The sequence below is a fragment of the Platalea leucorodia genome, assembly GCF_965183815.1.
Source record: "Platalea leucorodia genome assembly, chromosome: 5".
In the NCBI taxonomy this organism is placed as follows: Eukaryota; Metazoa; Chordata; class Aves; order Pelecaniformes; family Threskiornithidae; genus Platalea; species Platalea leucorodia.
In genome coordinates, this window is record NC_138827.1 from 34089344 (window position 1) to 34112824 (window position 23481).

General features: G+C 36.4%; 1 protein-coding gene across 1 annotated transcript in view; it reads left to right on the top strand.

The window, feature by feature from the left end:
- Window positions 1–23481, top strand: part of AK5 (adenylate kinase 5) — a 96660-nt gene that overhangs the window by 21391 nt on the left and 51788 nt on the right. Inside the window, exon 6 of the mRNA XM_082311522.1 lies at window positions 945–1136. Coding sequence (XP_082167648.1) covers window positions 945–1136 — 192 coding nt within the window. The remainder of the gene's footprint in view (window positions 1–944; window positions 1137–23481) is intronic.

Here is a 23481-nt window from a genome sequence, read left to right on the forward strand (position 1 = left end):
AATTCAGGTGTCTGAGTGACTTCTGTTTTTTCCACCACATGTACTTCAGAGTGGTGACCTCTGAAGATTGCTTGTGAACATTTAGCAGCATTCCTAAGAAAGTGGGGCTATCATTGCTTCCCCCCCTCGAGCACCAGAAGTATCTCTTCTATAACTGTTTGATAGCATGAGTAACCAAAAGTTATGAAGAACACTGAAAGCCATAAGGGCAACTTGAATTTAACTGGGAAAGAGCTAAACTTCAAAAATATTTTTTCTCATTGCCGTAAGGCTGTACTTCATGAACTTTAGTGCAGGGATGGGTATGAGATAAAACAGTACTTACCACACAGACCAAAAAGGACAGGAGAAATTCAAATCCTCTTAGCGGCCACACCCAACCTCTTGAAAAGTGTACTGAAGCTTGGGTGAGATTTAGAGAAACAGAGAAAGTGTTATAAGAAACTGTGGATCTTGGAACAGGTCTGTTTTCACCTGGTCCTAGGCATCAGTTAGCTTCATAGTGGCTGCTGGATTTTAAATACGATCTTACTTAAAGGCTTTTTAGATGGAAACCATACAGCCATTTTCCTGCATAATACGAGACACTTATATTTTGCTCTTTTTAAAGATTTTAATTTTAGCTAAGGGAACATTCTGGTAATAAAAACGATGAACATAGTCTAGAGAAGGTTTCTGGGGTGAGGTAAAAATTTTTCATTAAACTCTTTCCTTAACATTTCAGGTGAAACAAATTGGCTAACCTTCACAAGAGACAAACAAGCCTGTCCTTGAGCCTATGAATTTCCCTTAAAAAAAAAAAAAACAGAAACTGAATGACTTCATCAAGTTACAATTTACGCAAATGTAGCATATCTGAGCCTCACCTAATAATGGAATTACTGAATCCTGTAGTTCTGGATACTCAACTTAATCACAGGCTTCTTGAATTGATCTTTCCACAGATCTGTACCCCAGATTTGGTGGTGTTTCTGGCATGTTCCAGTCAAAGGCTGAAAGAAAGGTTACTGAAGCGTGCTGAACAGCAAGGGAGACCTGATGATAACCTGAAAGCCACTCAAAGAAGACTAATGAATTTCAAGCAGAATGCTGTCCCGTTGGTTAAATATTTCCAGGAAAAAGGGCTAATCATCACAGTAAGTCCTTTAGTATATACCTCTGAAAACTTATTTGTTATCATGCTTACACTTGGCTTCTTGGACCTTTTGCTTTAAGATAGGCCGGATGAGTCAAATTATGTTTTAGGTATACACCGTGGTTACTGAAAGCAAACTTTCAGTTTGCCGAGAGAGTATTTTCTGCAAAATGCAGTAACGCAGAGCAAAATTCATGTGCATGTAGATGGCACAGTAAGCATCCTGTCAGTTCTTTGCTGCAGGCATAAATTGCTTCGCCAACTAGTTGCAAACCCTTTGCTAAGAAATTATTTGCATGAAAGAAGAGCTTGCTTCGAAACACTAGTTGCTATTCCAGTGCCAGCAGTTTCATACCTTGCAAATAGTCATACTTTTTGGATGGTAGTCTTGAGAGGAGAGGAAAGCAGAAAAAAAATTCCATTCTAACAGAAAGTATATCTTGAGTTGGATTAAATCAATACAGGTTTGTCAAGAAATAAATATATCTGGCTGTTGATTGACTCCAGTAAATAAAAAGTCTTTAGATTATCTTATCATGGGTTAAATATGCCTTATTACGTGGTCTCCTACAAGCTTTAAAACTTCAGGTAAAAATTTTGATGACAAGAAAATTACAATGTAAATAGACTACTTGGATATTAGTAAGAATACTGATTTTCTGCAATATTTGGGGCAAGAGAAAATATCTCTAAACACAGAACATACCAAAAGCTGCATTCATAAATAAAGCCAGAAGTACTTTATGGAAGCAGGGCTAGCAAGTACTACTGAAGTATTTAAGTGCCTAATGATGACTAATTCAATGAGCAGTTGACAATGGTTGAATTACTGACATGTTCTAAATGACAGACTGTGTCTAGTTGTAATAGTGCACAGAACTTGGTACCACATATGGTACCACGAGAGCACAGATGGCCTATTTTGTTTCTTTTGGTAGCCTAAATAACCTAGGTAGTTCACATTGGTATGTTCTCCTTGTGGCAAATACAGCTAATTCTGTGTGCTGGTCAGATTCAAGAAGGGCCAAAGCATCCTTAATCGCAAAGTCATCTAATGATGTTAGTAGCCTTAATAATGCACTTCAACATCTTTCTGAATTTCAAAAATTAAAATCCCAGGAAATTATTACGTTGTTTTTTCCAGAGAGTATCTTTTCTGTTTGAGGATTTTGATTATCTCTGTTTGGAAAGATGAGAGGACTGGAATTCTTGGAAGTTGTTCTTCATTATTGAGGAAGTGTCTATTTTGTGACATTTCTAGAGCTTTTACAAGTGCTCCTCCTATAGAAAGCATACTTAGCTCTTCAGGGAAAATGTGCCTTTGTAGATAAAGCATGTGAGGCATCTGGATAGAATTCCTTTTCTGTGATGAGACCTGTAAGACAGAGGATGTTTCTTCTGTTGAGGTTTTGTCTTCTACTTTTTAGCTTTGTTTCTTAAGAGTTCTAAAGATAATTTAAGTTGCAATGTTCACCTTAGATTTCTCTCCTCTTTTTGAAGAAAGCAGATGTTTGTGATGGGTATAGAAATGGTTATTTGGCATGTGAATATTATATTACTGTCCACTACAGGACAAGGAAACAGCATATGCAGAAAATACTGACTTGGCAACATGTCAAAGAAGTCTTTAATATGAAAAAAATCTGTAAGATTTGAATTTACTCCTTAACTATATAGTATCTACTCAAAGTGTGTTAATATCATTTCATAGAGATCCAGAAATTACTCTAGATTTACATCAGCGTAGAAGTGAAGAGAATTACACTTTGGAAGGCAGACTCTCTTCTTCACCTGTCATTAGAGCTGCTACAGCGCAGTTGCTTTTCCCTTGTTGCAAAACCAGGATGCATTAGTAAAGCCAAGCCCTGAGTGTTAGATGTGTGAGTAATTTCATGGCCAGTGGATAAAAGGATCCCTTTCTGCAGATGATAAAAATATTTATGGCAGACCTCATTTCGATAGAATTTCATCGCATATGGAAGATGCATTTTGCAGTTGCTTAAGGCATCTAAGTTAGTGGGGGATAAATGAGAAAGAGGAGTAGCTGGGAAAGGAGTAATAAAAAGAGATTAAGCATGCATACCCAAGCAAGTAAGCAACTGAAGATTTGTACAAAGGGGCATTTTTTAAAACCACGTGACCTTGAAACAGGAAACGTATGCTAAATCCACATAGAAAACTACATACTACTAGAGCAAGTTGTAAATTTTAAAATAGTGTTTCTAAAAAATTGTTATTTTGTCACCATTTGTTCCTTTTCTTAGTGTTCAATTTATACATCAGCATTATCTATAGAGTTTTGACATTCTTCTGACAACATAATTTCTTTTCATATGTTCATTTTGCTGGAAATTCATTTGTCCAATGGAATGTATGTTTCTGCCAACTTCCTGTCCTATTCCTTTAAGTAAACATCAATGGAGATAACAGATGTTTTCTTACTCCAAATGGCTTTGATCCCATTGTCTTCTTCACAGATGAACTTGAGTTTTCTTTTGGTTTTGAAAAAAAAAAAAAACAAATCATATAATTTTTCATAGCCTTCCATGAGTGGAAAAGACAGAGTTTTCTTAGAAAGCCATAGGATCCGAGAACCATTGCAGTCTTCATCACCATCTTCTCCTGGCGGAAGTCTTGTATCTTCAACTTGCCTTTACTAGTATGTATCTGTATAATACACATGTAATATTAACACTTCTACATACATTTGATGCACTTGGGCATGATATTTCCTTACAGAAGAAGGAAGCAAGAAAGAAAATAGCATTTATCCTGCTGATTATAACATTGAACCTGGAAGGCACTGAAATATTACGCGATTGAGAGCAGTGTAAGAACTAGAACAGCATAAAATAGAGCTACACTAGCCTAATTCCTAGAGGAATGAATCCTTGAGGCAAGGTCAGGCAAGGTCAATGTTGACCAGGAGGAAAAAAAAAAAAGATTTACATTTTTCTTAAATCCCTACCTGCACCTTGTCACTGCTATTCAGAGCTCTAAATCTCAGACATTTCTTCTACCCAGCATCACGATTCTACTCAGGGAAAAGAAACAGAACCATTGGTCTTATGGAGAGTTATAATTTTAGAACCACAACTCAAATTTTAAACATCTACTTAAATATGTTGTTCTTCATCAATAAACAGACCAAAAGAGAAAAGCAAAATTCACTGAAATCTAACTAAATATGATTAATGAGCAGACATTTGATATAGTCTACTGTTGGACACTGTATGAGAAAGAAAATAAAAAATCTAAATTTCCCAAAAATATTAATTTTCCTGCTCCTACAGTTGTTCCATACTGTTTTTAACATACTTTGGTTAATAGAATTAAAAATCACTTTCTTCATTTCAGATCTTACTGGTTAGGTTGCTTAGGTGTGATTCTTTCCCTTCATCTTTTTTTTTTCCCCCTTGATTCTGAAAAATGTACTGTGAGTTACAGATAAGAAAAAGTTAATCCTTCTCCCTGCCCCTACCCCTGGCACCCCAGCCTAGATAAACCATGTTTCAGGAGAAAACCGGTTTGTGTTAGCTGAAGTTCTAGTCCAGCACATTTTTGTTGTCTGGTGAGAACTTACTGTTAAAGGAGATTACTATTAAAAGAGTTCCTTAAGAATCAGCTGGAAAATTAAACTGAAAACTGTTTTATTGTTTTGTTAATTTCAAAATACATTTCACTTCTGGACATTATATTGATGTTTCATCATTATTAGACCTGCTGCTACGAACTACCTCATCCTTAAGAATCATAGGATAAAGCTTAAGAAAATCACATTCACTGACCTTTGAATAAATTGCTACGATGTAAAATTATTCTAACGAGGAAACTTTTTCGTTTACATCCCATCAGATGTAATTCATCCTTCGGCAGGGAAGTTTAAAGAACACACCAATACAGCATGGTAGACAATAATGAACAAACCGTTGTGGCACTTGTATCATAATGTCCCTAACTCTAAGTCATAAACCAAATCTCCCACAGAAAGCAGCCTCTTTGCCTACAAGAAATGTTTTTTTTTCCGCTCAACTGACTTGCTTAAGTTGTTCTCAGTCATAGGGATGAGCTATATTCTGGAGAGGAAGGAATGAGAATTCAGAGAATAGTAGATTGTGCCCACACAGTGAAAAATACCAGAGTTGTACTTTCTTTACTGCTAATTCACTGAGGAAAATGCAATAAAAAATTATAGCTACTTATTTTTATAAAATGAAGCCATGGGTAGCAATCAGCCATATTCAGTTACGTAAAAATTTTGACCGTGCTATGGTTATTGCTGTTATGTTTTTATCAGAGGAAAAAATTATCAGAAGTGAGGAGGGCAAGATAATATGCAGGATTTGTATCTCCAGATAATCTGTATTTCAGAAACTAGTTATTTGTATCAAACCAAAACTAATTGTGGGAAGATGATAGGATAGAGGAGAGGTTGGGTAGAAAGGAAAAGGCAATTAATCTTCAAGTCTCTGCTCTACATTGTTCAGATACATTTTAAATCTCTGGTATTTGCACTCCAGTGATACTCATCACCCAGCTATTGGTTATTTTGAAAAGGGTCTCTAAATCTCCACTTTATCTGGACTCTAATCTGGTATAGATATTGGTGTAGTCATTGGAGAGAAGATCATCGGGTTACAAAAGTCTTTCAGTCACAGTTATTAAAGCTGTTCTCAGAGAGCTTAGCTGTTGTTTGTAGAACATATCCGTTGGTCTAGACAGAAAAAAAAATTTACGGAGCTCATCATCATAGCAGTGGAAGTTTCCCTTACTGGAGACAGGATTAGGCCCAGTCTGCCTTATTTATAATAAGTCTATGTAAGCATAGTGCTTCAGTGTCAACCTTGTTATGTTAGTAAGTCTGTGTGTATTTAAAAAAAAAAAAAGAAAAATGGCTTTAGTGAGACAAAAATGCTAAACATTAAAAAAAAGCTCTGGACCTTATTTAAACAGCCAGGACGGGAGAGCATCCTGTGGCATAAAATGCTGATTTCACTGACATCTTCATTGTCTCACTTGTCCTTTTAGGGAATTTACCAGGCCTATGCAAAACATTAAAATGACATTCAGATTAGTCAGAGAAGTAAAGGGAACCCAGAAAAAGCAGCTGAAGCTGGAAATGGATTTTGAACACAAATTTGGAAGTTAAATAGTTGCGGGTGAGGGAACTAGCTTATATAGCTGTCTGCCCTCATTAGCATCAAACAAGCCTAATGGCTGTCAACTGTCACAGAAAAATTCCCCACGGAACTGTTATATAAATTTTTCTCTTGATTTGGTTAAAAAAGGGATTTTGCTATAGCATTGCACACTGACATGAACTTTAGCTACAGACTGTGACTTACCAATACCCTCATGAAAATATCAGTTATAATCCATTTCTGTGCTATCATATACCTGTCCAAATTGAGGTTCTGGTTTGGGCTGTTTATTTATTTATTTAGATGTGAATGCTGATTCCAAAGGACTTTCAATTACTCATTTCTCCTTTAATTCCGGGCCCCTCCCTGGAGAAATGTGGGTCCTGCAGTCCTTTCAGCAACTCTCAAGGTCAATCCAGATCTTACTGATAGCAAACTGTTAAGTAAAGGCATGATCTGAACTTCCACCCTGCTTGCAGGTCCTGATGGCAACCACTGCCAGGCACCTCTCCCAAACTAGAATCCAGCTCCAAGAATCTTCTGCTCAGTGGAGGAATGCGCATTTGGTTTGGCAGAACGCAGAATGGCTAGCTGCTCTGGTTTTTATGGTGGTGATATTTGCTCTCATCCATGCAGTTTTGCATTAAACAATTCTTAAAAAGAAAATAAAAAAAAAAATCCCACACCCCCTTCCCTGAAGCAATGCTAGGAATAGAGGCTGTTAGCCACCACCTCCCCCGCGTGCTCTCACTTCTCCGCTGCAGGCTCAGGATCTCATTTACATGCCATCTGATGCCTCGGATGTTGCATTTTTGGCTGCAAAGTGATACAGACTTGGCCGGAACGGTTTCACTCAAACCTAGCCTCATCTGTATCTGAGCATAGCCTTTCTCCCCACAAGGCATGGATGCGGGTTTGAACTTACTTTGCTTTGTAGAGGGTACTGAACTGAGATTTCCCATTGATTGGCTCAACGCCACCAATATATTCTCAAATGCCTCTCAGTTGTTTTAAAAATACAGCAGTCATGAGCACGGTCTTGTAGGAACATGTTAGACGTGCTTTTAACATGACTACTACACTGGCTTTTCAGGGTACTTCTGGTTTCTTGGGCATGACCAAGTCGGGGTGCGAAGAGGAACCCAGATAGCTTTGAGTGTCAGCTGGAGCAAAACTTCGATGTTGTAGGAACTTTTCAAATCAAGCAAATGTAGCAGCTATTTGTGGGAACCTCGAGACCAGGAGTTTTGTTTGAGATTCAGAAGTCTTCCTCTGTTTTGCTGCATGGTTCCTAAACCTTTATCTGGCTCCATGAATGTATATGCTTATATAATAATAATAAAAAAATTCTATACAGGCAAAATGAGATGTGGGATGGGAAATAATTACTATCACTTTTTCATTTTTTGATGATTCAAAGCAACGAAAGGTAAGTTGAAGCCTAGAACAAGTAACCAGATCTCTGCAGTCACAGAAAGTCAGCTAGCTGTCATTGCAAATTAAGGGTTTCTGTGTCTCTCCGATGTTTGATAGCTCTTTTGCAGAAAAATAGGAATATGAGAAAGAACCTGGAACTGTTTCCTGTGGAACTGCTGAACTAGAGAAAGTTTATGCATGCTCTCATCACTGCTAGAGTTTACGCTGTATCTCAACACTATTTATGTTGCCTCTTTGTGAGATATTTTGAAGAACATACAAAAGAAGGTATATAAATGAAATTTATGTAGAAATGTGTCTAAACAAACTGTTTGTACATATATATGCACATTTTATGTGGGAAAGATAGATGAGTAATTTGTGCATATGTGGAAGCATGTGCACCATACACACTTTCCAAGCTTCAAAATATTTTCAGCCTCTGATTATATGATTTATGTCAACAAGTTAAGTATATCAGAAATACTAATGTCTGCCAGAGAATGACCAAGCTTGGAAACTTGCTGTCTGTGTATACATGCAAGCATGCAGAGAAACCTTGAGGGTGGAAATTCTTTGCTGAGGTGAACAGCATTGGTGCAACACTCTGTTCTTTTTTAACTTTGGAAGCATGTAAATAAATACCAGCTTTTTGAAATCTGCCCCGCACCCTGTACACCCAGTAGTTTGCATGAAGAAGTAGACTTTGAAAAAAGAAATAAACTTTGACAAGTCTGGCTATAGAATTAGCCCTTGATGAGTACATGGGCCAAGCTGATTTAGGAACTCCAGAAGGAGAGAGTGAATGCTGTTTCTGACAGCCATACTGTCCCAGATTTATCCATTTCTGGCACTGTGAAAGCTGATACATGTTTAAAATTAACAGAGGTTTTTTTACAGATCTGAAGCTAAAGCTGAGATAAGTAATTAAGCCAAGTTATCATGCAGAGAAATGAACTGTTAGAGATATTTAAAATAACATGCCCTACATATTCTTCAAGTTATTTTAAACAGTTCATCTTAAGGTAATTAAGCTGTGTCCTTTGGGTAAGTATTAGTTTCTACTTTCCTTTTTGTAGTTAGTGAGGCTTAAAGGTTAGTTTTTCTTATTTAGAGGAAACTTATATTAAGAAACCAGCTTGGAAAAAATACCTTGTCTCTGGGAAGTCCTTTTGTATTGAATCAGGAATACTTGGCATCCATAAGCAAACTTTCCTATCCTAAACCACACCTGATTTTGTGAACATCCAGCAGAAGAACCAAAACTGCATTTCAGCCATGCTTTGCTGTAAATGTTAAAATACCACTTTCTTGCCAAAAGTTCCATTAGCAATTTCCAGCTCTGATTACCACTGGTAGATCTTCCCTGCGAAAGGTTTATAGTCAGTGACTTCCTGATTTTATGGCAAAACCATTTTGCTGCTATTTGGTGGAAAAATTTTGGATATCAACTCACGCAAGTTGCTACATCAGTAGAATCAGGATGGTGTTTCAGCTCTCACTCTCACAGTCCTATTAAAATGTTACTACGTCTGGTGGCTTGTGCCCTATGATTCCAGTATTTAACATCGTTATTTCCTGAATCTTAAGTTGGTATCATTAGCTATTGTTAAATATTTCTATTTCCTTATCCACATGGCAACTGAATGTTTGTTCTGATATCAACCATACTCAACTTTGATTCAAATGGGTGAAGTGAGACTGAGTGGACTGGCCTCCAGTCATGCAGTCTAGTATCATCCTGTAATAATTCGAGCATTTGCTCCTGTGTCTTCTTTCCTGTAGACGTACTGCATGAAAGAGAGGGAAGATGTAAAATATTACACTTTCTTGTTTTTTAATGCATCATAAAGATAAATTTATTCACATTTGTGAATGCTCAGGTATTGTAATGATAGAAGCCATTTAAGCGTCAAAATGGAGAAAAGATGCTCAGACTGTCAGCAGAAAGTGATGCAGTTAATCTTCTGGATCTGTTCTGGCAATTTTCTCTAGCATTCTGGAGTCTTATTTCAGCATTTAGGCTTAACAAGACAGGGTTAGATGCAGCTACGATGTTGGTGGAGAACTGAGAAAGCTGAAGAGCTACTCATCCCTTGTGTGACTCAGAGAACACACCATACTAGACAGTACTAAAGTAGAGAACTATAGCCTTCCCATAGTACACCTTCCCCTTTGCAGAATATCCTTATGAATGTTTCTGATAGCTCTTTGGAGGATTTTTTTTTCCTAATACAACTAAAGAATATCTACCGAACAGTGCTTTGAAGAACTGTATGAAATACTTTAGAATTAGGAAACACTGGTATTGTGTTCACTCAGCACTTCACTGAAGTAATATATCCTTGCTTCTTAAATTCACTGATACTTAGACATCGGGTAGCCACTAATATGGCTATTTTGTTCCTTGAAACTGTGGTACTTCATTTAGTGCTAGCAGAAACATCTCTGCACGGCGTTGCCTTGTATCATGTAGTCATAACCTAAAATTCTTGGCAAAGACTCTCTTGTGAATCCTCTGCAGTTTGTCTTTGCTATAACTAAACATGTTTCCTTTATCCTCTTGCACAGTTATCATCCTTCCTACTCCCAAGGTTAACATTTGTGCCTTTCCATCTGATACAGGACTGCAATGTTTCGTTAATGGCCAGTGAATGTATCTGTTCACTTTGTTGTCACCATGTCACATTCTGCAATTCAGTAGTCTACTTATAAAACAGGAAAAGAAGCCTCACAAGACATGGCTATAACACTGCAATCACAATTATCATTGTAATTTTCTGTGAAGGAAGAACTGTTGTCTCCATTCTCAATGGTTAATCTCTTCTTACACCAACAAAATGGTCATTCATGCCAGTCACAGTATAGCAAATAAAGAACTTAATGTGTAAAATGTGGCATCTTTTCACTGTCACTTGCTATGATCAGTTATTTATATATGTAGGATTGTTCATATATATGTTACCCCTTGATCCATTTTGTTAAAAATATAATTGCTAAAATTACATTGTTTTTAGGCGAATCTTAACATTTTTTCATTATGTCCTCCACTGGATTTCTCCTCCCAGCTTTAACCAGAATGTCAAATTGAAGCTTCACATTCACGTTTTCAATACCAGTACTTCAAAATTCTCTGCTCTGTGTAGCATGTCTTGTCTTTTCTTGCATTCTACCATCCATTGTGTTTTGATAATAATATAGTTTTTGTAATCCCGAGGTCATCTCCCTCTCCTACCACTGCAAGATGCCAATTAAGCAACTTAAAAATATACTTTTCACTAGTTTCCTACTGTGTCCTGCCTTCTGTGCATTTTTGGTGGGCTCTACAGAAAAGAACAGACTTCTGTATAAAAGCAGAGTCCTTACTAAAAGGGAACCTAGAATGTGGGCAATACAGTTTTTAGTCAAGTTGCTTATTAAATTTATCAGTCCTTAATACATTGAAAAAAAAGCCAGTAATCCTCTCTGTATCTGCACCTTATTGCAAGAATTTCACTATATAGGTTCTGCATAATATAGATTCACATAAACCCAAGGCAGCTCATTTCTGTTTCTTTTACGAGAACATTATCTCTGCTGTCCTTCAGGCTATGTATGTCACCTCAGTCTGCTGTAATGGCCATTAAAGGTTTTGTGGGTACTTTAGCTTTCATCTCTGACCCTGTTCATGGGGTACAAGACACAAATGAGCTCAATTCCAGTACTGTGAACAGAAGCTTTTTCTTCATTTATGCAATTCATGTTCTCTCGTATCTCTTGAACTTTAGAAAGAGGGTCAGGAGCCATGTGAATTTTGAAATGAGTTTGGTTTTAAGAACTATTCATTATATCCTTGAACTACAGCCAGGAGACCACTCGACAGAAAAATCATTAAATTTAGTAGGGTGAGTGTAATACAGAATAAGTTAAACATATCTGGATATTCTTTCATAGGTTAGGTTAGGACTTAACAGAAACTATGTCAGTGTTTCGTGGAAAGATGTCTCTACTAAAACCCTTAGCTTAACAACCAGTTATGTTAGAGAGAACTTTCAATAGAATTTATTTGATAGCTTCTCGTTATGGCTGCACAACAATTTGTTATAACCCCATTCTGATAGCATACCTTGAATATAGTAATTCTTTAAGTTAAAGGTTACAGTTGCTCTTTTTACATGGAGCAAAGTTCAAACAAAATTGTAAAATTCCTTTTTTTCCCCATGAATTGCACAAGCATGGTGAACTTTGCTGATATTAAAAAAAAAAAAAAAAAAGTGCCCTGAAAAAAGATTTACTAGAAAATGACTGACATTTGAGGCATGAAACAAGACCTAAATCTAACCTTTTTTGAGTGCACAGTTTGGCTTGAGGATGAAAAAAGACAAATAAAAAAAGTCTTAAGCAGATACAGAAGCTTGCAATAATTTATTCACTGGAGTAAGGATGGGACATAAGTACGTAGAGAGTCACTCTACCTCAGTGACTATTTATGTCACTTTTAGGGTGAGTCTGAGTATTGATACTTCCTGCTTAACATTTATCATGTTCATTGGAGAAGACTGTGTCCCTTAGAATGAAAAAAATAATTTACCTTTGATATAATACTCCATAAGAGTTAGAAGATCCAATAAGATTTATGATATGCAAAAGGAAGGAATTGGAATTGTATTCATGATTATTAATTAGGTTATGCTTGATGAGACCCACCAACTGCATTTGACTGTCTGCACAGTGCAATGTCATATATTGTATTACTTAAAAGTGGGACAGGTAGCCAAAGAATGCCAGAAAACTGAGTTAACATAACAGGTTCAGGCTTAAGATCATCTGAAATTAGTTTTTGTTTAAAAAAATTTTTACTATCAGATTATCCAAGTCATCTTATTCAGAATTAAAACAAAAAAGTTATAGAAAGAGAAAGGACTATATAAAATACTTTGTTTTCTATCTCACTACAACTTAAACCACGTGAAAGGAGAGTGGGAACCTAAAATCTCCCCCAATTCCTTTTGTAAGCAAAAAAAATTGGGATGTATTCACACTGTCTTTTTTTCTACTTTTAAGTAATTTCACTGCAAAGGTAAAAAAAATCTTAATTTTCTTGAATGTCTTTTCTTTAATTAGAATCTTAAACAGAAAAAAATGCAGTAAAAGATATCTTTAAGCCTAGTATCAAATGAATTGAAACTAAACATCACAAAATAATAAACTTCTTGTACCCTTATAAATTGCATCTTAACACTTCCTTCATATACTAAAAATAAAGACTAAATTGCTTATACCCATTCACACTGCAACTTTTCAGAGTATCTTGACCAATATAAACGACAGATATTTTTAGAATTTGTCATATATATCTCATTTCTTATATTTTTGTGTCTTAGAAGCATGCAAGAATACCCGTTTACACTTTGAGTTGCTTTTAACAGTGCTTCCATAAGCTTATACTGAAGTAACTTTCAATCGCTAACATAAACATGCATTAATTCTTAGTCATAATTGTATAGCTGTTCCTTAACTGTTCAGAAGCGGAAAATACAATCAAATCAATGTTTTCTCCTAAAGCCTATGCTAAATCCAAACCAAACCTGTTTTCCAGGGTCCATAAGGGTCAGAGCCTTTTCCATTCACTCTGTCTGGATAACATGAATTATTTTAATAATAATTTTATCAATAGTAAAATTTAAAAGATTTAAATAAAAGAAAGGCAAACAGAAATCAAACATATATTATATTAAGGTAAATAAAAAAACAATGGATAATTGTTAAATGTTCTAAATAAAAATTATTTCTAGTCACCGTTTGGGTTCTAGTCAATACTACAACACTGGTGAAGGTTGAAAGAAAGAGGTACACCTTCGGTATACTTTGAGCTAACATATTACAAAAGCAGGCACTTTGAAAACACTTAATTTTATAATTCTCTGCCCATGTTTTGCCAGAATCCCAGTAGAAATTAATATCACTGTACAGCTGTAAAATTAAGATTATTCTGCTAAAATAATTAGGGGTTGAAACAGTCAGAAAAAAACCCATGCAGCGCTAGGCAGCAAATGAAAAGGTAGAAGCTTCACAGATATTCATCTGCCATTTTGCAAGATGACATTGAAAACAACCATAGCGTGAGAAACGCCATGATGTAGTCTTATCCAACAGAACAATATAGCAATGGTGAAGGAGCTGCAGTGATGGAGAATACTAGCCAGAAGCTACTTTAATACAGAGAAAACCCCCAGTTTATAAAATAATTACTGTTTAGTAAGTGTAAAGTAGTGGATTCTCCTTCATATCAAAAGTTCTGGTTTTCTGTGTAAATTGAAGCAATGGTCAGTTATATTAGTTTTTACAGATAATGCATAAATACTCAATATAGGCTGTTTGGCTTGCTTTTGCAATAAATTATTGATATTTCAGCAATGTATTAATACTATGGTATTAGACCTCAAGTGTTAGAGTTTCAGGTATTCTGTAATTCACTGAGCTTAAATGAACAGGTAGTAGACAGCCAAAGGTAAAATTATGAAATTATATTAAAAGAAAGATTGTGGAGTCTTCATTTTGATTTTTGTTTTTTTTTCATCTTTGTCCTGAAACACACACTGTTGTTGCATTACATGCATTTCTTGACAATATCGCTATCCCATCTCAGACTTCATTTCCCTAGTTGGGGTAAGTGAGCTGCCCTCGTTTTTCGATTTGTGCTTTCTATTTCTATGATCAATATAGTGGCCATTTTCTGTACTACTTGTTGGCAACACATCCCTTGGACGTTTCTCATGTTTTGTTTTTTTTTTTTTTTAAATAAACCCATTATATTACTTAGTGCTTCCCTAAAATTATGTTTCATTTAATAGCTTCTGGGTGGAAATATCGTGAAAAGCTTTTGAAAAGTTAAACAAATTATGTCAATCAGTTCCACTTCATCCACTTTTTTGTTATGATATCTAAAAAATGTTTTCAGCCTACATAATCACGTGGGATTTTGTCCTGTATTTGTTTCCAAAAAATAAATGCTGGATGCAAGAATGTCATATTCTATGATGACTAAAGCAATAGTTTCTGTCAGTATCTCCTTAGCTTGCCAGCTTTCATTTATAAATCAAATGGTCTCCTTCGTGCTCTGAAACAACATGCTCCAATAATTTAGACAGCTAAAGAGAACTTTCTGGTACAGAAATTAAAATAGCAGTGCACTCACTTCTTGCTGCAGGAAACAAATTCTTTCCTGAGGCAGCGCAATTGGAAGTTGGTTTTATGAGCCCATCCTGAACTCAAACTGACATTTGCTGAATATTATCCTAAGTTTGGTATGAGTCATGCTTCTAGAGATAAATAATTTATTTCATCGAAATTTAGCACTCTTCAGCTCAAGATGACCAAGGGAGGACTTATTATCAAGGATTCCAATGCCATTTACGAAGTTTATTACTATAGAGACCACCACTGGAAACGCTGCTTATCCTGGGTCAGAATTTATTTAAATACACAGGAACTGTTTAGCTAGGAAGTAAAATTTATTTTTGTCTTCCAAGGAAAATAGAAAAGCTAATAATTTTAAAATGTTCTAGTTCTTAGAGTCTAAATTTCCACTTCAAATAACTACAACTATTTCAGATGAAACAATCTATATTGCTGAGGTCTTAGACACCTAAAAATGTCAAATTATTTCCTGAATTAAATGCAGATTTTGCATATAAAAACCCCAGAGCCGCTAATGTTGAAGCCTGCGTTTGTTATTGCATCCGAGTCATGAGTTCTCATGCTTAATTAACTAGTTAAATTTGCAGTTGAAATTAATGCAGGACTTTCCTTGTTAGCTTTCCGTTGGTAGCATTCTTAGAAAACTGTGATGATACATAGGCAAAAATCATATTTTTGGTAATAGTTGCTATGACATTATCTAATGGCAAAAGACCAGCCTACAATATTTTGGTATTTTTCATTCAGAATCTCTCTAGAAAAGCAACAGGAGAAATGCTATTAATCTTGAAAGGGAAATATTGCAGGTGTATTTGGCAGCAGTATCAATGCATTTCATTGAAGCAAAGTGCAAACTATCACTGGAAGAAAATAGTATTTTCAGGAAGTATAAGGAAGTATACATTTAAGTATTTTTAGTCTTATTTCTGAGTTGTTCTAAAATTTGTTTTAGTTGCCTTATTTGAATTAGTTATTTTTGCATGGACCTTTTCTGGGAAACCAGTGTTGCTATATCTTTATTTGGGGTGCCTCTCTGTGATCTGTACATGCTGTGGGAGCTGATGCTAGAAAACGATTTGGTTTTGTTTTAAGCAGAAGGGACAGTGACATGGGAGCTCTAGGAGAACTACAGGCAGGAGAAAACATACATTTTTAAACTTCATTCAGGAAAAGTCTCTCTATACACAATCATATTTGTTAATGTCTTGTAGCTTTAGGGCTCGTTCTCTCTGAGAAGTACTGTTGCATGCAGTATTAAAAAATTAAAGGTATTGAGGAAAGCATTTATTTGAACATACTAGTAATCAGAGCTGTTTCACTGAACTGGGTGCTCTGGGTATGGGAACATTTCAGTACTCATCTCATGTGGTACTGGAGGAAATGGGGGAATTACGCCGTAGCAACTGGTCCTTAACTGGTTTATTCCCATAGACTCTCTTGGTTTATATGAAATAGGGTGAGCTCCCAGGAACTTCTGAAGAACGAGGACACATCCAAGCCCCATCAGCAGTCTTCCTAGGTAATAATGGAAGAAGAACTACTGGAGGACAAGCGTTATTGCTGTGGAATGAAAACACAAAGGCATTTGGGGAAGAGTCGGGTGATTCTAGATCTTCCTGTAATGTCACTGAGCTGTATATAGCAAAGTGACAACTACAGCTGTTATTGACTGAGCTTCATGCAACTTTTTTGTACTGCTCTGCCCTTTGCTAGGTTTCAAAATACTGAATTTTACATTAATACTTCATAATTTGCAGCATCACTGTGAGCTCCAGTAATGCAAGAGGAAAGAAAGGATATTGCAAGCTAAGATACAGAGGGCTGTTAAAGCTGTATGAGGACTTGGACACCATCCAGTCATACCTGACTCTCTGTAATCAATAATGTCTTTCCCCTTCCTTTAGGGTTAGGTGCATTACAGTAAAAATCAAACAATTTATTCTAGAGCCAGTGGAGGTGAGAGTAAGATGATCGCTCCCTCAGGCTGAATGTTTTCCTGGGTTCTGCAGGAACAGAGTAACAAATAAATCACAGAACATCTCCTAACTCAGACTGTAATTCAGTTTTCCATTCAAGCTCTTCAGCAGTGATCTGTTCTGGTGCTTGACACCACTGTTCTGTTTCTTCGTAATACCATTTGCCTCTTTAAAGGCAATTTCCTTTAAAAAGTAAACGCATAGTGAAAATTACTCCACAGTGGAATGCATATATTTTAAAATAAGAAGTAATTGTTTGTGCTTTCGAGGTAGAAAAGGTCTCTATATATGCATGTGCTAAAGCATCTCTTTGTTTTTACTTAATCTTCAAAAATAATTAATATAGTTGACTTTGCTATAGAAGCTGCTGGACAGATGTAATACATGTCAAGGTGCAAGTTTTCAATCATTTGCAAAGTGAATATGCATAAAGAGTTTATATGTAGAGATGCTGGCTGTATTTATAGCTTGAAAAGCTACTTCTAGAAGTCGACAAGTCAGATAATCCAAAACATACACATGCAAATCATGTCCTTAAATACTACGTGAATCAATGCATATGCTTCCTAATTCAGTTCTGATTCCTGATGACAACTTCAGAGAGAAATAGAATATTTATTGTAGGGGTCATAGTAGTGTAGAGAAATAGCTGAAACATTTTGAATTACTGACTACGTTGAACTGACTTCAGCTTAAAAAAGTTAAAGAGATACAAATATAGTGGAGGACAATGCCTATTGGAAGCTCAGAGCCCCTCTGAGGAAAGGAAAACATGATGCAAAAATTATTTCAGAAATATATTTGCTTTCCACATAACAGTCACCAGCCATGCAGATGAACATCCTTGTTGGGAAAAAAATTAACCAGCCAGTGCTCTTAAATATCTGCTCAGACAGAAAGGCTTTACATCTTAGTGTTATGAAAAGTATGTGTGTTCCAAAACCACTCTGTGGCACCAGTCTCTGCCTCCATCAGCTTCCCTACCAAACAAGTAATTGCTTTTCCCCCAGTTCATTAATTTCCTACCTACCATGCCACCAAATTATTGATTTCTCCCCTTACCCCCAATCAAATCTAGCTCTCCTTCAGTTTGCCCATTTTCTGCTCTACAAGGGCCCATAATTGCATGGTGTCTTTCCCATCAGCTCTCGCTGCCGCATTGCCTGAGGCACTCATTTTTAACAGCTGAAAAACGATATAAGCCAGAGTGTTGCTCAACATGATCACAGCATAAAGATGGGACTTCTCCCTCTTTTGGCCTGTCAAAAGCTATTACTCTGCATAAACCTACAAAGACAGGCTATTACTTCTGCTTACTGTTAATTGTTTCTTCAGATAAGACATACCATTTACTTGGCGTCATACTGTTCCATATTACAAGTATGGATGCTGGCTTAACAGAGTTTTACCGTGAAGGGAATTAAACTATCAGAACATCTACACACCTGCATGCCGTGGCACTAAGTTCTTGAGTTTAGCATGAAATAGCGGAAAATCACTTTATGAACAAAAAAACCCAAAGCCTCTCTTTTGTAGTAATTGCATTGTTTATGTACTGCCAAATTAATAGAAAAGGGAGATTATTAGCAATCAAACTACAAGTGTCCCAAGATACCCTCTTTTTTACTAATGTGGGAACGGGCCAGAATCTGACATAATTTTTGCATTTCATATCAGTTGTAACAAAATCCCTAAATCTATTCAGGGTCCATCTCTCTGTTTTTAGAGGAGCAGAACAGGTTTGATCTGCCTGTGTGCATGGGTGCGCATGTTTGTATTTTCACATTTTGTGGTATAAGGCAGTTAAATTAGCTCATAGTTTCCATTATAACTGTGTCTTTACTCATTTTGAGGGTCATTTCAGTTCTCACTTATGTTACTGGAAGATGTTATTTGAATTTGATGGTTTAGTTTTAATTTTTTTGTACCATACTAAATTCTGTCTATGCACCTAATGTGTTCAAAAAGTACATAGCTAGTGCCTTCAAATTACACCTGTTTTGAGTAAATTAGTTTGGGATATACAAAAGCTAGCAGCAGCCCCTACAGAACCATTAGCTCCACTCATGGCTGGTGAATGTGCACCCTCGTGCTTGTTTACAAGTAGCACTCATAGCAGCAGACACTTGGATGACAAGTGGAACTTGAGAAACTCTAATGATAGAAGTATGGGGACTTTGCAATGATTTATGAATCCTCTGTGGAACTCCTGTGGTAAAAAATAAGGTATTAAGTAGTTTATTTTAGATAACCCAGAGTATTCCTTGGGATTTTAATAATGGTGATAAAATCTCCAATTCAATTTCTTTTCTAAATTTCTGTCTGATACCAATTTATGACCGCTGCTAATTACATAGTTTTTTATAAATCACTGGTGAGCTCTAGTGTAATTTCAGTTGTAGTTTTTCTTCTGTACATGATACAATATCATATAAAAAATTAATCTGAGATTTCAGAGTATTTGATGTAAGAGATAGAAAATATTAGAACTAGAGAATGGATTACAGAGAAATATCTCTCCCCTATGTCCCCCCCCTCCCATTTTGTGGTGTTCTGGAGGTTTGTTTTTTGTTTTGTTTTGTTTTTTGTTTTTTTGTTTGTTTGTTTGGGTTTTTTTGTTGTTTTTTAAGGAGTGCCATTGAAAGTACTTTATAATAGGGAAATGTTCCTTGAGCTCCCAGTCTGCACATTCCAGCTTCATTCTTCAGTTCCTCTACATATTATTTTTCCTGTACAAGGCTTCAACTCTTTTTTCTGGTCCTCCCTTCCCAATGGTTATTATCATACCTTATATATTTTTCCTCACATACTTCTTTACTGTTTTCCCGTGTTGCGGATTTTTTTTTATTTTGCTTTTTCCACAGTTCTCTAGAAGTAACTGCACAAGTCAATGAGCTTGTAATTATTATGAGAAGCAAAGTAGGGATGGAACAACAATAATAAAGGGATTTCTGTGTGTGTGTCCAAAAATTGTAAAGCAGCACCTATACACTCGAGTGTGTATCTCACTTCACCTTTTAGTATTACCAAGGGCAAAATAAAACTAAATTCTTATTGTTTTCATTCCTTCAGGAGCAAACCCTTGCCTAAACCAGTCTGAATAAAAATAGTGAGTTCTTCTTGTCACAGTTGTACCCACTACCACCTGAAAATTATTATAACTTGCTCAATCTTATGACTCTCTTTATGTTACTAGCTAAAGGATTGTTAACTTTTCAACCAAAAAATACCATCACTTCAAGGACAGTGGTACAATCTGACTTCTAAACTAGGTATCTCTTTTAAAAGCATAGGATAACTGTGATACAAGAATCCATGTTCTCTTTTTTTGTTGCTTACCCTCCTTTTTTTTAATTTAAAAAGAAATTATTCCTGCATTGCAGGTGATAATACATGGATGATTTGTCCACTTCCTAAACAATGATTGTGTTTCACTTCCACGTGTAGCTGGTTAATGGAATATAAAGCCCGAAGTGACAGCTATGGCTATGTAGAGTGATTTTTAGACTGCAGACTTCCCTGAATTAATTCCTGTTTGAGTTGGAATGTATTACTATTTTTCTTTTTAGGAACAATCTTTAAAATTTTCAAATCATGGGGAATCCATTGCCAATTACAATTCCTTAAGCAGTAAAGAAACTGGCATCAGAATGAATTTTGCTGCTTGCTTCAATTCTAAATTTGTCTCACTTGCTCTTCATCCTTGCATCTTACAGTTTTGTCTGCTGGATATAACAACTTCTAAAATTTCTCTTTCCCATAGAAAGGTACAGGTAACAGATTCATTTTTCAACCTTCTCTGATCTCAGCCCTAATTCTTCCCTTATTAGACATGGTAGTCAAGTAATCATTCTCATAGCCCATCTGGAAGTCCCGCCAGTTTATCAGCTGTGGATACTAGCACTGCACTGAGCATCCAGGAGCTATCACCCCTGCACCAAACACCACAATGTTATGTTATCACTTGGCTTACATGCAGCGTTCCTGTTCATACATCTAATTAGACCCTCTGACTAAGCAGCACAACCCAACTCCTGTTCACTTAATTGTTCGCTATAAATCCCCCTTCAGAAGTTGCTTTGCCTGAGAAAAAAAATCCCCTATCCTATTTATATGACTGGAAGTCTGATGGCCCATTTTCCACAGCCAAAGATCAGTCAAACACCACAGAAATGTCCGTACCTGAGGATGTGACTGAAAACAACAACTCAAAGCAACTCCGTTGAGTTTTTTTCCTGACCAGCATTGACTGCAATGGTCAGAGGCTTAGCACTCTGTACTCACTCCTGCTCTTGAAGACCAGCGACAAATAACTTCCTACTGAGGCAAGACCAAAAAGTCAAAAGAGCACATATGAATACCATCTTGCATTGCAGCAAGTGGGTCTGATAATCAGATCACCTGTACCTTTAAATGTACAATATTCTGGGCATTTCTTCAAGTGACATAATATATGTTTCAATGACTGAGAAAAGACTCAGACATCTATGAATTACACTTATAATTGGAGTCTTTGCCTGCAAAGAGAGCAAATAGAGCATTCATCATCCGATTCCTGTAATCCTATTTGATTTTGAGGTGAATGGGAATATTGCCATAGAGCAATTAGCCCAGTGTTGTTATTTTAATTTGGACAAGGCTTATTTTCTTTTCATTGATGTCCATCATGTTCTAAAATAGAGGACATTTTCATCTACTGTTGCAAATGCTATTTAACTACACCTATTTGCTTGGGGTTTTTTTTTGTGCTTTCTCCATTTTTAACTTTATTTCAAAGTGCACAAACAAGAATTCCCTGCAAGTCTGCTGCAACTAGATTTCTTTCTAATTTTCCTGTACTCCAATTTGAAAGGCTATTATGATCTCCCCCTCTATTGAGGCTGTCATTTTGCATAAACCACCTGCAAGGACCAGCAGTGTCATTGGAGGTGAATCAGTCCGTAGGGGGCAATGACAGGCTGAATGACTTCACCCTCACCCAAAATTCTAGCTAACTGCAGTTTCCTTGATGCTTGCTCCTGCTAGACGTGAGGAAAGAGCTGTGCACTTTTTTCTTTAACTCAATAGGTGGTATTACCAAACTTCCATTTATCATCATTGACCAGTGAGATTTGCAATGTTCAAGAATTCGGACAATTTTTCTGTGAAGCCCCTTCTGTCGGCTAGGATTTGTTGGGTGCTTATTTAGAAACACTAATCATTTTCTCTCTGAGAGCAGCAAGTACAACCTGCTTTCCCTAGAACAATTATTTACAATGCAGAAGATCTAGAAAATATTTTCTATCATTTCTATATATAACGCTGTGCCAGCATCAAATCCTTCAATTCAACAATGTTCACGTGAAACTGGGATAAACTTTCCGGGAAATTCATCGTTATGCCAGTCATCATTTATTAAAAACAAACAAACAAACAAAACAACAATATATACTGAGGTACATGACTTCTACTAGTCATTTCTTTGCTGAATCACGATGTCAGAGCAAAGCAAAAGTATCTGAAACTCAACTAAAAGGAAACCTTGGAGACTTGAGAGATCTCTTTCTTGTTCCTGCTTTAATCCTTGGGATGTGTTCTGCTGAACCAGCTGGGAGCAGAACAGCGTGTGGTGTAACTACAGTGTGTGGGTGTGGTAAATTCACATCCTCCCAAATGATGCTCTATTACCTCTTCCTCCCACATAAACACCGTTATTGAGCTGACTGAGGAGAGAGAAGGTAGAAAAAGTTTCTTCTACTTTCCTCCATCACAGGGAGATAAATCTTGGAAGCAGGACCACTCATAGAAGCAACGTGGAGATTGCTGCCCTGCAGCTTCCACATGTATGTGTTGGGCAGGGGAAAGACTTTACTAGATTCTTACCAAGCATGGCCCCCAAACGTACTTCAGAAAGGTCTGTGAAACCTTTCTTGACTCAGAGATTGAGGCTGGTTTCTTAAAGAAATGTGATTCTCTTGTCCTCTGAGGTCCTCCCTCATCTTCTGCTGCCCCAACAAAACAGAGATAGCGAAGTACAAAATCCTCATTAGTGCCTCATTGAGGGAAACACTGTAGACTCAGTTCAGACCTCAAACCTCACTGACTTCACAGGGAAGAGATACATTGCTTCTTCCTGCATCACTGGTAAAGATTGTACCAATTCAGATAACAACAGAGTTAATATGTCTTATATATTGCAAATGCTTTCAGTGGCATGTTCAATAAAATTATATTTCTATAAAACATAGGCCTTGACAAAATTAAACTGAGCCATCCATAAAGATACCAATAGATAATTTAGTTGCAAAGAGCTATGTTTTGAAGAAAGTAGGGATTTGTTTTCAGTAGGGAAAGCAACCTATTGATTTAGACATGTCCTGCTAAAAATACAGGTTTTACTGCTGTTTGTTCTTTGTGAACAGGGCTGTTTGAGTACCTTTTATGTTTTATTCAAGCCTCCAATAATTATCAAAGGATTTCATTTTAAAATGTTTAGCAATTCAATGAAGTACAGAACTCACATGGTTACTTAGTTTCTTTCAAAAATATTTTCTCTGTGAAAGCTACCTTACCTTTCTGTGGCTCAGGGTATTACAATTCTCATTTTGTGAGGGGAAAACTGAGTCTATGTGCAAGCTTCAGATAATTGGTTTTC